General features: G+C 58.0%; 1 protein-coding gene across 1 annotated transcript in view; it reads right to left on the bottom strand.

Annotated features, from left to right (window-relative positions):
- Nucleotides 1-14,103, bottom strand: part of LOC140395888 (uncharacterized) — a 145,885-nt gene that overhangs the window by 59,822 nt on the left and 71,960 nt on the right. The window contains exon 3 of the mRNA XM_072483958.1: nucleotides 8,249-8,285. Within this exon, the coding sequence (XP_072340059.1) occupies nucleotides 8,249-8,285 (37 nt within the window). The remainder of the gene's footprint in view (nucleotides 1-8,248; nucleotides 8,286-14,103) is intronic.

The following is a 14,103-nucleotide window of genomic DNA, read 5'->3' on the forward strand; positions in this document are numbered from 1 at the left end:
AAGAGGTACACGAGGACAGTCACACATGAGTCAAGTTCCAGGAGAGTCCAGTGAAACTCTGCATTAACACAGTCTGTATAAGGTTCATATCATTACTTAACCACGTGTACATGAATAAAACATCGTTCTGATTTTAGACATCAGTAGTTCTGTCAAATCCTTGACAAGATCATTGGACACAGCATAGTACCAAATGGGGTCTGAAGACTTGAAGGTAACATTCGAACTGAAAGACAAAGTTAAATCGGCTGAAGAACCGACCTGTTGAACTGAGACCATTGTCGATCAGCCAATGGTAGACTCCTGGGTTTAACCAATGCTCATCCACCTCTTAGGCACCGCAATACCTGGTACTACCACATTCACCCCCTGTTAAAAAAGAGCCCGGCGGGGGTGGTCGCCAGCGTTAATAGTCGCCTTTCGCTTGGTATGACCAGTCGGTACCGTGATGTCGAGGGTATTTACAAAGTGTTCACAGTGCAGCAATCAGTTGAGCGGGTGGCCTGGTCGTCCTTCTGGAGCGTCTGGGCCTTGGCGGCGATTCTGATGGGGGTCCCGGCGGTTGCGACTCCGGGAGCGTGATGTCGTCCTCCCTGGCAGCTTCGTCACCCCTAGGCGGCGCTGTTGGGGCAAAAGGTGGACAGGGGGGGAAAGCGCATGTAGGGGGCGCCGGTGTGTGGTCGGGCCTAGGCAGGAGCGGCGGGAGTACTGATCCTCGAGTCAGGTGCTGTGGGGAGGGTGGGGGCAATGGTTCGGGTGCGCATAGGGCTCCAGCGGGCGCCAGGTCCCGAAGGGAGACTGTGTCCTGCCGGCCGTCAGGGAACGGTACGTAGGCGTACTGGGGGTTAGCGTGCAGCAGGTGGACCCTCTCGACCAACTGGTCCGACTTGTGTGCCCGCACGTGCTTCCGAAGCAGGATGGGTCCGGGTGTCACTAGCCAGGTTGGGAGCGAGGTCCCGGAGGAGGACTTCCTGGGGAAAACAAGGAGACGACCGGATGGCGTGGAGGGCCACCGGGAGGACTTCCTGCCAGCGGGAGACTGGGAGATCCCTGGACCGTAGGGCCAGCAGGACTGTCTTCCAGACCGTTCCGTTCTCCCTCTCCACCTGCCCGTTTCCCCGGGGGTTGTAACTGGTCGTCCTGCTCGAGGCAATGCCCTTGCTGAGCAGGAATTGACGCAGTTCGTCGCTCATAAAGGAGGACCCCCTATCACTGTGAATGTATGTGGGGAAACCGAACAGTGTAAAGATACCCTGGAGGGCCTTGGTGACGGTGGTTGTGGTCATGTCTGGGCAGGGATGGCGAATGGGAGCCGGGAGTGCGGTTTGCACTCTGCGCAGATTTGGCAGTCCCTGGTGACGGTCCTGACCTCCTCGAGGGAGTAGGGCAGGTTGTGGGTTTTAATGAAATGGAAGAATCGAGTGACCCCCGGGTGGCAGAGGTCCTCGTGGAGGGCCCGGAGGTGGTCCACTTGTGCGTTGGCACGTGTGCCGCGGGACAGGGCATCAGGAGGCTGGTTCAGCTTTCCGGGACGGTACAAGATCTCGTAATTGAAGGTGGAGAGTTCGATCCTCCACCGCAAGATCTTGTCGTTCTTGATCTTGCCCCGCTGTGCATTATCGAACATGAAGGCCACCGACCATTGGTCCGTGAGGATAGTGAATCTCCTGCCGGCCAGGTAATGCCTCCAGTGCCGCACAGCTTCCACTATGGCCTGGGCCTCCTTTTCGACCGAGGAGTGGCAAATTTCGGAAGCATGGAGGGTACGGGAGAAGAAGGTCACGGGCCTGCCCGCTTGGTTGAGGGTGGCCGCCAGAGCTACGTCGGACGCATCGCTCTCGACCTGGAAGGGGAGGGACCCGTCGATGGCGCGCATCGTGGCCTTAGCAATGTCTGCCTTGATGCGGCTGAAGGCCTGGCGGGCCTCCGTCGACAGGGGAAAGGTTGTGGACTGGATCAGGGGTCGGGCTTTGTCCGCGTAGTTGGGGACCCATTGTGCGTAATAGCTGAAAAACCCAAGGCAGCGCTTCAGGGCCTTGGGGCAGTGAGGGAGGGGGAATTCCATGAGGAGGCGCATGCGCTCAGGGTTGGGGCCTATGACTCCATTTCGCACTACGTAGCCTAGAATGGCGAGACGGTCGGTGCTAAACACGCATTTATCCTTATTGTAGGTCAGGTTAAGGATTTTCGCGGTCTGGAGGAATTTGCGGAGGTTGGTGTCGTGGTCCTGCTGGTCATGGCCGCAGATGGTGACGTTATCCAGATACGGGAACGTTGCGCGTAAGCCGTACCGGTCAACCATTCGGTCCATCTCTCGCTGAAAGACGAGACCCCATTTGTGACACCAAAGAGAACTCTTAAAAATTGATAGAGCCGTCCATCTGCTTCGAAAGCAGTGTACTTGCGGTCACTAGTGCGGGGGGGTAGCTGGTGGTAGGCGGACTTGAGGTCCACCGTGGAGAAGACCTTGTATTGTGCGATCCTGTTTACCAGGTCGGCTATACGGGGGAGAGGATACGCGTCCAGCTGCGTAAACCTGTTGATGGTCTGGCTGTAGTCAATGACCATCCTAAGTTTCTCCCCGGTCTTTCCCACCACTACTTGAGCTCTCCAGGGACTGTTGCTCGCTTCGATGACCCCTTCCCTCAGCAGCCTTTGGACCTCTGACCTGATGAAGGTCCGGTCCTGGGCACTGTACCGTCTGCTCCTGGTGGCGACGGGTTTGCAATCCGGGGTGAGGTTCGCAAACAGGGAAGACGGGTCGACCTTAAGGGTCGCGAGGCCGCAGACAGTAAGGGGGGTATAGGGCCGCCGAATTTAAATGTCAGGCTTTGCAAATGGCATTGGAAATCCAGCCCCAGGAGGGTAGCCGCGCAGAGGTGCGGCAGGACGTACAGGTGGAAATTGTTGAATTTCCTACCTTGGACAGTGAGGTTCGCTGGGCAGAACCCTTTTATCTCCACCGAGTGTGACCCGGAGGCCAGGGAGATCCTTTGGTTTACAGGGTGGGTAACAAGTGAACAGCGCCTTACCGTGTCGGGGTGTATAAAGCTCTCCGTGCTCCCAGAGTCGATCAGGCACGACGTCTCGTGGCCATTGATGAGGACCGTCGTTGTAGCCGTTGCGAGTGTCCGAGGTCGACTTTGGTCCAGTGTTACCGAGGCCAGATGAAGCAGTTGCGAGTTCAGATCGGGCAGCGTGTAGTCGACCGAGCTGGGGGCCTGGGGCCCCTTCCAAGATGGCGTCACCCATGGGTCGCACATGGTGTCCGAGGATGAAGATGGCGTCGGCGATGGACAAAATGGCGGCGCCCACCCGTCCGGGGGGGCAAGATGGCTGCGTCCGTGGGTCGCACGTGGTGTTAGGATGGGGGGGGGGGGGCGGTGTGTGCTGGCCGGTTGGGGCCTGAAGGGGGGGGTTGCCGCGGCGGTCCATAGCCGCTGGAGAGCGCGGCCACGGCGCGGGCCTGGCAGACCCCCACAAAGTGGCCCTTCTTGCCGCACCCTTTGCAGGCGGCACTGCGGGCCGGGCAGCGCGGCGGGGATGATTCGCCTGCCCGCAGAAGAAACAGCGGGGTCCGGAAGCGTTAGCGGGCCGTCTCGCCGCGCAGGCTTGCGGGGTCAAGGGGAAGGTCTGAGCGGCTGCCGCTGCGGGGTGCCACGCAGCCCAGGGGCCCGCCGCGCGATTGGGTGCAAAGGACAGCGCGTTTTTATAGGCAACGTCCATGGACCCTGCCAGGGCCCGTGCCTCTGTAAGTCCCAGAGTGCCTCTTTCTAGGAGCCTTCGGCAGATATCGGGGGAGGTCATACCTGCCACGAAAGCATCCCTGATCAAAAGTTCCGTGTGCTCGCTCCCCGAAACTGGCGGGAAGCCACAGTTTCGGCCCAGCACCAGTAGCGCCCGGTCGAAATCTTCCAACGTTTCCTCGGGGCTTTGCCTCCTAGTCGCCAGCAGGTGACAAGCGTAGACCTGGTTTACAGGGCGGATGCAATGTCCTTCCAGCAATTCGATAGCGGCGGCGTAGTTCTCCGCCTCCTCGATAAGGGGGTAGATCCCGGGGCTGACCCGGGAGCGCAGGAGATGCATCTTCCGTCCTTCCGTGGGGGTGCCTACGGCCGTGTCGAGGGAGCCCTTAAAGCACGCCAGCCAGTGTTTAAAAATAGCAGCAGAGCTGTCCGCGTGGGGGCTGAGCTGGAGGCACTCCGGTTTGATGCAGAGATCCATCCTTCCAACTGAAGTTGTAGCAGATTTAATTGATGCGCAATCAATTACACTCAAGCCAAAGTGATTCCATAACTGAAGGCTTTAATCTGCTAGAACTCTTCCCCAGCAGCTTCGATACAGAAAGTGAAGGCTGCTGGGATGGCACCGGTTCTTATACTCCGCCTCTCAGGGCGGAGCTATGTACAACAGCCAATGGTAGGCTCCTGGGTCTAACCAATGGTCATCCACCTCTTAGGTACCGCAATACCTGGTACTACCACAGGCGCCAAAGCCATTAGTGCTGTGATGCACGTCATAAAAAAAGTGGTCTCAGTGCGGGCGGCCATTTTAAGCGGCCGACCGGAGCCGCCATCTTGTGCCAGGAATGTGGCGATTGACGTGGCCCACGGCAATGTCCGGCCTTTGGAAACATTTGTTCCAGGTGCGGCCATGTTGGTCATTTTGTGAAACAGTGTTTTTGGTGTCCGACAGTGGACCAAATCCGATCAGTCCAAGACACAGCATACATGTTACCGTTTTATATAGTGGACATAAAAATGGCGTCCATGACAGGAGCGGATGCACGTAAATCCCTGAACTTAGGTGAGCGACTGTCCGTTCTAGAAGACGGATGGCCAACCGAGCTCAACAAATCCCAGCGAGATATAATAGTGCAGTTATTCGATGAGGATTCATCAGAAATCCAGGCAGATCTGACAAGCATTCGGAGACCGACAGAAAGAGAGAGAGTGAGTGACACAAGGACAGACAGGCGGGCGGGCGGAGCGCAGGGGAACGGGACACAGGAGCTGCAGCGGCAACGGGGAAGTCAGTCAGCAGAGGCGCTGTGAGCGCGGCAGGTCATAGACGAGAAGACGTCGATGCGATGATTGACAAGCCAGAGGCGGGAAACGTACAGCGAAGCAGCAAACAGCGGCGAAGCAAGAGACGGAACAAAAGAAGCTGGTGGCGCACGTGTGGTACCAGCCCAAATGATCGCAGGGGTGATCCCATGAGGGGGGCACAATGAGCTGTGTGAAAGGGACGGACACCCTAGTTAAATGTGTTCATATTGTTTGTGCACAACGCAAATGTATAAAGATAAATGTTTGAAAACAAAAATCGCAGCATATCTTCCAAGGAAGGGGGATGTGGTGGTATGCCTGTCAATAATATTACATGGCCTCCCACCAGCAGGTGGTGCAAGATATCAGTCAGGTGACATCCGGCCAGCGGCAGCAGTACTAAGGCGTACACGAGGACAGTCACACATGAGTCAAGTTTCAGGCGAGTCGAGAGAAACTCTGCAATAACTCAGTCTGAATAAGATTTGTACTAACCACAAAACATCATTCTGATTTTACAAGCTGCAGTGCTGTTGAATCATTGCTAGACAGAATTATGAATCATTCATAACAGAACACAACACCCCAGTCTCTCTCTCTCTCTCTCCCATCTCTCTCTCTCCCTCCCCAGTCTCTCTCTCTCTCTCCCTACCAGTCTCTCTCTCTCTCTCCCTCCCCAATCTCTCTCTCTCCCTCCCCAGTCTCTCTCTCTCTCCCTCCCTCCCCAGTCTCTCTCTCTCTCTCCCTCCCTCCCCAGATGCTCTCTCTCTCCCTCCCCAGTCTCTCGCTCTCTCCCTCCCCAGTCTCTCTCTCTCTCCCTCCCCAATCTCTCTCTCTCCCTCCCCAATCTCTCTCTCTCTCTCCCTCCCCAGTCTCTCTCTCGTCCCTCCACAATCTCTCTCTCTCCCTCCCCAATCTCGCTCTCTCTCCCTCCCCAATTTCACTCTCTCCCTCCCCGGTCTCTCTCTCTCTCCCTCCCTCCCCAGTCTCTCTCTTCCTCCCCAGTCTCCCTCTCTCCCCAGTCTCTTTCTCTCTCCCCCAGTCTCTCTCTCATTCCCCCAGTCTTTCGTTCACTCCATCAGTCTCTCTCTCTCTCTCTCCCTCCCCAGGCTCTCTCTCTCTTCCCCAGTCTCTCTCTCTCTCCCCCAGTCTCTCACTCTCTCTCCCCCTGTCTCTCTCACTCTCACTCCCCAATCTCTTTCTCGCTCTTCCTCAGTCTCTCTCTCATTCCCCCAGTCTTTCGTTCGCTCCATCAGTCTCTCTCTCTCTCTCTCCCTCCCCAGGCTCTCTCTCTCTCCCCCAGTCTCTCACTCTCTCTTCGCCCAGTCTCTCTCACTCTCTCTCCCCAATCTCTTTGTCTCTCTCCATCCCGTCTCTCTCTCTCTCACTCCCCCAGTCTCTCTTGCCCCCATTCTCTCACTCTCTCTCTCACTCTCCCCAGTCTCTCTCTCTCCCTCCCCAGTCTCTCTCTCCCCAGTCTCTCTCTCCCTCCCCAGTCTCTCTCTCCCCCTCCCCAGTCTCTCTCTCTCTCCCTCCCCAGTCTCTCTCTCCCCAGTCTCTCTCTCCCTCCCCAGTCTCTCTCTCCCCCTCCCCAGTCTCTCTCTCACTCTCCCCCAGTCTCTCTCTCTCCCAGTCTCTCTCTCTCTCTCTTTCTCCCCCAGTCTATCTCTCTCTCTCTCCCAGTCTCTCTCTCTCTCTCTCCACCAGTCTCTCTCTCTCTCCCCCAGTCTCTCTCTCCCTCTCTCCCTCCCCAGTCTCTCTCTCCCCCTTCCCAGTCTCTCTCTCTCTCTCTCTCCCCAGTCTCTCTCTCCCCCTTCCCAGTCTCTCTCTCTCCCCAGTCTCTCTCTCTCTCTCCCCAGTCTCTCTCTCTCTCTCCAGTCTCTCTCTCCCCCTTCCCAGTCTCTCTCTCTCCCCAGTCTCTCTCTCTCCCTCCCCAGTCTCTCTCTCCCCAGTCTCTCTCCCTTCCCAGTCTCTCTCTCTCTCTCCCCCCCCACCCAGTCTCTCTCTCTCTCCCCAGTCTCTCTCTCTCCCCAGTCTCTCTCTCTCCCCCCCCCCCACCCAGTCTCTCTCCCCCTTCCCAGTCTCTCTCTCTCCCCAGTCTCTCTCTCTCCCCAGTCTCTCTCTCTCCCTCCCCAGTCTCTCTCTCTCTCCCCAGTCTCTCTCTCTCCCTCCCAGTCTCTCTCTCTCCCTCCCAGTCTCTCTCTCTCTCTCCCCTCCCCCTTCCCAGTCTCTCTCTCTCCCCAGTCTCTCTCTCTCCCTCCCCAGTCTCTCTCTCTCTCCCCAGTCTCTCTCCCTTCCCAGTCTCTCTCTCTCTCTCCGCCCCCCCCCCCACCCAGTCTCTCTCTCTCTCCCCAGTCTCTCTCTCTCCCCAGTCTCTCTCTCCCCCCCCCCACCCAGTCTCTCTCTCTCTCCCCAGTCTCTCTCTCTCCCCAGTCTCTCTCTCTCCCTCACCAGTCTCTCTCTCTCTCTCCCTCCCAAGTCTCTCTCTCTCTCCCCAGTCTCTCTCTCTCCCTTCCCAGTCTCTCTCTCTCTCTCCCCTCCCCCCCCACCCAGTCTCTCTCTCTCTCCCCAGTCTCTATCTCTTCCCCAGTCTCTCTCTCTCTCCCCAGTCTCTCTCTCTCCCCAGTCTCTCTCTCCCTCCCCAGTCTCCCTCTCTCTCCCTCCCCAGTCTCTCTCTCTCTCCCTCCCCAGTCTCTCTCTCTCTCCCTCCCCAGTCTCTCTCTCTCCCTCCCCAGTCTCTCTCTCTCTCCCTCCCCAGTCTCTCTCTCTCCCTCCCCAGTCTCTCTCTCTCCCTCCCCAGTCTCCCTCTCTCTCTCTCCCAAGTCTCTCTCTCTCCCTCCCAAGTCTCTCTCTCTCCCTCCCCAGTCTCCCTCTCTCTCTCTCCCAAGTCTCTCTCTCTCCCCCCCCAGTCTCTCTCTCTCTCTCTCCCCCCCAGTCTCTCTCTCTCTCTCCCCCAGTCTCTCTCTCTCCCTCCCCAGTCTCTCTCTCTCTCTCCCAAGTCTCTCTCTCTCCCTCCCCAGTCTCTCTCTCTCCCTCCCCAGTCTCTCTCTCTCTCCCCCCCCCCCCCCCCCCCAGTCTCTCTCTCTCTCTCTCTCTCCCCAGTCTCTCTCTCTCTCCCCCAGTCTCTCTCTCCCCCAGTCTCTCTCTCTCTCATTCTCAGACCTTTCTCTCTGGTTCACAGTTGACGTGACATCACTTACTTGCTGTCGATGTAATCTCCATATGAGGCAATTCGAGCTGCAAGAAAAGAGAAAAAATGAATCAGAAACATTTGCAGAGATCTTGTGACGTTCTGAGAAATAGCGTCGCCCTGACCCCCTGACCCCCGACAGTGCGGCACTCCCTCAGTACTGACCCTCCGACCGTGCGGCACTCCCTGAGCACTGACCCTCCGACAGTGCGGCGCTCCCTCAGTACTGACCCTCCGACCGTGCGGCACTCCCTGAGCACTGACCCTCCGACAGTACGGTGCTCCCTCAGCACTGACCCTCCGACAGTGCGGCACTCCCTCAGTACTGACCCTCCGATAGTGCGGCGCTCCCTCAGCACTGACCCTCCGACAGTGCGACACTCCCTCAGTACTGACCCTCCGACAGTGCGGCGCTCCCTCAGCACTGACTCTCCGACAGTGCGGCGCCCCCTCAGCACTGACCCTCCGACAGTGCGGCACTCCCTCTGTACTGACCCTCTGACAGTGCGGCACTCCCTCAGTACTGACCCTCCGACAGTGCAACACTCCCTCAGCACTGACCCTCCGACAGTGCAACACTCCCTCAGCACTGACCCTCCGACAGTGCGACACTCCCTCAGCACTGACCCTCCGACAGTGCGACACTCCCTCAGTACTGACTCTCCGACAGTGCGGCACTCCCTCAGCACTGACCCTCCGACAGTGCAGCACTCCCTCAGTACTGACTCTCTGACAGTGCTGCACTCCCTCAGCACTGTCCCTCCGACAGTGCGGCGCTCCCTCAGCACTGACCCTCCGACAGTGCGACACTCCCTCAGCACTGACCCTCCGACAGTGCGACGTTCCCTCAGTACTGACTCTCCGACAGTGCGACACTCCCTCAGCACTGACCCTCCGACAGTGAGACACTCCCTCAGCACTGACCCTCCGACAGTGCGACACTCCCTCAGTACTGACCCTCCAACAGTGTGACACTCCCTCAGCACTGACCCTCCGACAGTGCGACACTCCCTCAGCACTGACCCTCCGAAAGTGCGGCGCTCCATCAGTACTGACCCTCCGACAGTGCGGCGCTCCCTCAGTACTGACCCACCGACAGTGCGGCGCTCCCTCAGTACTGACCCTCCGACAGTGCGGCACACCCTCAGCCCTGACCCTCCTACAGTGCAGTGCTCCCTCAGTACTGACCCTCCGACAGTGCAGCGCTCCCTCAGTACTGACCCTCCGACAGTGCGGCACTCCCTCAGCCCTGACCCTCCGACAGTGCGGTGCTCCCTCAGTACTGACCCTCCGACAGTGCGGCGCTCCCTCAGCACTGACCCTCCGACAGTGCGGCGCTCCCTCAGCCCTTACCCTCCGACAGTGCGGCGCTCCCTCAGTACTGATCCTCCGACAGTGCGGTGCTCCCTCAGTACTGATCCTCCGACAGTGCGGCACTCCCTCAGTACTGACCCTCCGACAGTGCGGTGCTCCCTCAGTACTGACCCTCCGACAGTGCGGCGCTCCCTCAGCCCTGACCCTCCGACAGTGCGGCGCTCACTCAGTACTGACCCTCCGACAGTGCGGCGCTCACTCAGTACTGACCCTCTGACAGTTCGGCACTCCCTCAGTACTGACCCTCTGACAGTGCCGCGCTCACTCAGTACTGACCCTCCGACAGTGCAGCGCTCCCTCAGTACTGACCCTCTGACAGTGTGGCACTCCCTCAGTACTGACCCTCCGACAGTGTGGCGCTCCCTCAGTACTGACCCTCCGACAGTGTGGCGCTCCCTCAGTACTGACCCTCTCACAGTGTCGCGCTCGCTCAGTACTGACCCTCCGACAGTGTGGCGCTTCCTCAGCCCTGACCCTCCGACAGTGTGGCCCTCCCTCAGTACTGACCCTCTCACAGTGCGGCACTCCCTCAGTACTGACCCTCCGACAGTGCGGCGCTCCCTCAGCACTGACTCTCCGACAGTGCAGCGCTCCCTCAGTACTGACCCTCTGACAGTGCGGCACTCCCTCAGTACTGACCCTCTGACAGTGCGGCGCTCCCTCAGTACTGACCCCCGACAGTGCGGTGCTCCCTCAATACTGACCTTCTGACAGTGCAACGCTCCCTCAGCCCTGACCCTCAGACAGTGCGGCACTCCCTCAGTACTGACCCTCCGACAGTGCGGCGCTCCCTCAGCCCTGACCCTCTGACAGTGCGGCACTCCCTCAGTACTGACCCTCCGACAGTGCGGCGCTCCCTCAGCACTGACTCTCCGACAGTGCAGCGCTCCCTCAGTACTGACCCTCTGACAGTGCGGCACTCCCTCAGTACTGACCCTCTGACAGTGCGGCACTCCCTCAGCACTGACTCTCCGACAGTGCAGCGCTCCCTCAGTACTGACCCTCCAACAGTGCGGCACTCCCTCAGTACTGACCCTCCGACAGTGCGGCACTCCCTCAGTACTGACCCTCCGACAGTGCGGCGCTCCCTCAGCCCTGACCCTCCGACAGGGCGGCGCTCCCTCAGCACTGACTCTCCGACAGTGCGGCACTCCCTCAGTACTGGCCCTCCGACAGTGCGGCACTCCCTCAGTACTGACCCTCCGACAGTGCGGCGCTCCCTCAGCACTGACTCTCCGACAGTGCAGCGCTCCCTCAGTACTGACCCTCTGACAGTGCGGCACTCCCTCAGTACTGACCCTCTGACAGTGCGGCACTCCCTCAGTACTGACCCCCGACAGTGCGGTGCTCCCTCAATACTGACCCTCTGACAGTGCAACGCTCCCTCAGCCCTGACCCTCCGACAGTGCGGCGCTCCCTCAGTACTGACCCCCGACAGTGCGGTGCTCCCTCAATACTGACCTTCTGACAGTGCAACGCTCCCTCAGCCCTGACCCTCAGACAGTGCGGCACTCCCTCAGTACTGACCCTCCGACAGTGCGGCGCTCCCTCAGCCCTGACCCTCTGACAGTGCGGCACTCCCTCAGTACTGACCCTCCGACAGTGCGGCGCTCCCTCAGCACTGACTCTCCGACAGTGCAGCGCTCCCTCAGTACTGACCCTCCGACAGTGCGGCACTCCCTCAGTACTGACCCTCCGACAGTGCGGCACTCCCTCAGTACTGACCCTCCGACAGTGCGGCGCTCCCTCAGCCCTGACCCTCCGACAGGGCGGCGCTCCCTCAGCACTGACTCTCCGACAGTGCAGCGCTCCCTCAGTACTGACCCTCTGACAGTGCGGCACTCCCTCAGTACTAACCCTCTGACAGTGCGCCGCTCCCTCAGTACTGACCCCCGACAGTGCGGTGCTCCCTCAATACTGACCCTCTGACAGTGCAACGCTCCCTCAGCCCTGACCCTCCGACAGTGCGGCGCTCCCTCAGTACTGACCCCCGACAGTGCGGTGCTCCCTCAATACTGACCCTCTGACAGTGCAACGCTCCCTCAGCCCAGACCCTCAGACAGTGCGGTGCTCCCTCAGTACTGACCCTCAAACAGTGCGGCACTCCCTCAGTACTGACCCTCTGACAGTGCAGCTTTCCCCCAGTACTGACCCTCCGACAGTGCGGTGCTCCCTCAGTACTGACCCTCCGACAGTGCGGCGCTCCCTCAGCACTGATCCTGAGACAGTGCAGCGCTCCTTCAGTACTGACCCTGTGACAGTGCGACGCTCCCTCAGCACTGACCCTCTGACAATGCGGTACTCCCTCAGCACTGACCCTCCGACAGTGCGGCGCTCCCTCAGTACTGACCCTCCGACAGTGCGGCACTCCCTCAGTACTGACCCTCCGACAGTGCAGCGCTCCCTCAGCACTTTTCCTGAGACAGTGCAGCGCTCCTTCAGTACTGACCCTGTGACAGTGCGACGCTCCCTGAGCACTGACCCTCTGACAATGCGGTACTCCCTCAGCACTGACCCTCCGACAGTGCGGCGCTCCCTCAGTACTGACCCTCCGACAGTGCGGCACTCCCTCAGTACTGACCCTCCGACAGTGCGGCGCTCCCTCAGCACTGATCCTCCGACAGTGTGGCACTCCCTCAGTACTGACACTCTGACAGTGTGGCACTTGCTCAGTACTGACCCTCCGACAGTGCGGCGCTCCCTCAGTATTAACCTCCAATTCCATGTGAGTGTGTATCTGTGTGAGAGTGTTTCCGTGTGAGTTTGTGTCCGTGTTTGAGTGTGTCTGTGTGAGTGTATATCTGTGTGTCCGTGTGTGAGAGTGTTTCCGTGTGAGTGTGTGTCCGTATTTGAGTGTGTCTGTGTGAGTGTATATCTGTGTGTCCGTGTGTGAGAGTGTTTCCGTGTGAGTGTGTGTCCGTGTTTGAGTGTGTCTGTGTGAGTGTATATCTGTGTGTCCGTGTGTGAGAGTGTTTCCGTGTGAGTGTGTGTCTGTGTTTGAGTGTGTCTGTGTGAGTGTATATCTGTGTGTCCGTGTGTGAGAGTGTTTCCGTGTGAGTGTGTGTCCGTGTTTGAGTGTGTCTGTGTGAGTGTATATCTGTGTGTCCATGTGTGAGAGTGTTTCCGTGTGAGTGTGTGTCTGTGTTTGAGTGTGTCTGTGTGAGTGTATATCTCTGTGTCCGTGTGTGAGAGTGTTTCCGTGTGAGTGTGTGTCCGTGTGTGAGTGTGCCTGTGTGAGTGTATATCTGTCTGTCCGTGTGTGGGAGTGTTTCCATGTATGTGTCTGTCCGTGTGTGAGAATGCTTCTATGTGAGTGCGTGTCCGTGTTTGAGTGTGCCTGTGTGAGTGTATATCTGTGTGTCCATGTGTGAGAGTGTTTCCATGTATGTGTCTCTCCGTGTGTGAGAATGCTTCTATGTGAGTGCGTGTCCGCATTTGAGTGTGCCTGTGTGAGTGTATATCTGTGTGTCCGTGTATGAGAGTGTTTCCGTTTGAGCGTGTGTCCGTGTGTGAGTGTGTCTGTGTGAGTGAATATATGTGTGTCCGTGTGTGAGAGTGTTTCCATGTGAGTGCGTGTCCGTGTGTGAGTGTGTCTGTGTGAGTGAATATATGTGCGTTCGTGTGTGAGTGTTTCCATGTGAGTGTGTGTCCGTGATTGAGTGTGTCTGTGTGAGTGTATATCTGTGTGTCCGTGTGTGAGAGTGTTTCCGTGTGAGTGTGTGTCCGTGTGTGAGTGTGTCTGTGTGAGTGTATATCTGTGTGTCCGTGTGTGAGAGTGTTTCCGTGTGAGTGTGTGTCCGTGTGTGAGTGTGTCTGTGTGAGTGTATATCTGTGTGTCCGTGTGTGAGAGTGTTTCCGTGTGAGTGTGTGTCCGTGTTTGAGTGTGTCTGTGTGAGTGTATATCTGTGTGTCCGTGTGTGAGAGTGTTTCCGTGTGAGTGTGTGTCCGTGTGTGAGTGTGTCTGTGTGAGTGTATATCTGTGTGTCCGTGTGTGAGAGTGTTTCCGTGTGAGTGTGTGTCCGTGTGTGAGTGTGTCTGTGTGAGTGTATATCTGTGTGTCCGTGTGTGAGAGTGTTTCCGTGTGAGTGTGTGTCCGTGTGTGAGTGTGTCTGTGTGAGTGTATATCTGTGTGTCCGTGTGTGAGAGTGTTTCCGTGTGAGTGTGTGTCTGTGTTTGAGTGTGTCTGTGTGAGTGTATATCTGTGTGTCCGTGTGTGAGAGTGTTTCCGTGTGAGTGTGTGTCCGTGTGTGAGTGTGTCTGTGTGAGTGTATATCTGTGTGTCCGTGTGTGAGAGCTGTATAGAACCTTAGTTCGGCCACACTCAGCTGTATAGAACCTTAGTTAGGCCACACTTGGACTATAGTGTTCAATTCTGGTCGCCACACTACCAGAAGGATGTGGAGGCTTTAGAGAGGGTGCAGAAGAGATTTACCAGAATGTTGCCTGGTATGGAGGGCATTAGCTATGAGGAGCGGTTGAATAAACTCGGTT

This window comes from Scyliorhinus torazame, chromosome 19, assembly GCF_047496885.1.
Source record: "Scyliorhinus torazame isolate Kashiwa2021f chromosome 19, sScyTor2.1, whole genome shotgun sequence".
NCBI classification, from domain to species: Eukaryota; Metazoa; Chordata; class Chondrichthyes; order Carcharhiniformes; family Scyliorhinidae; genus Scyliorhinus; species Scyliorhinus torazame.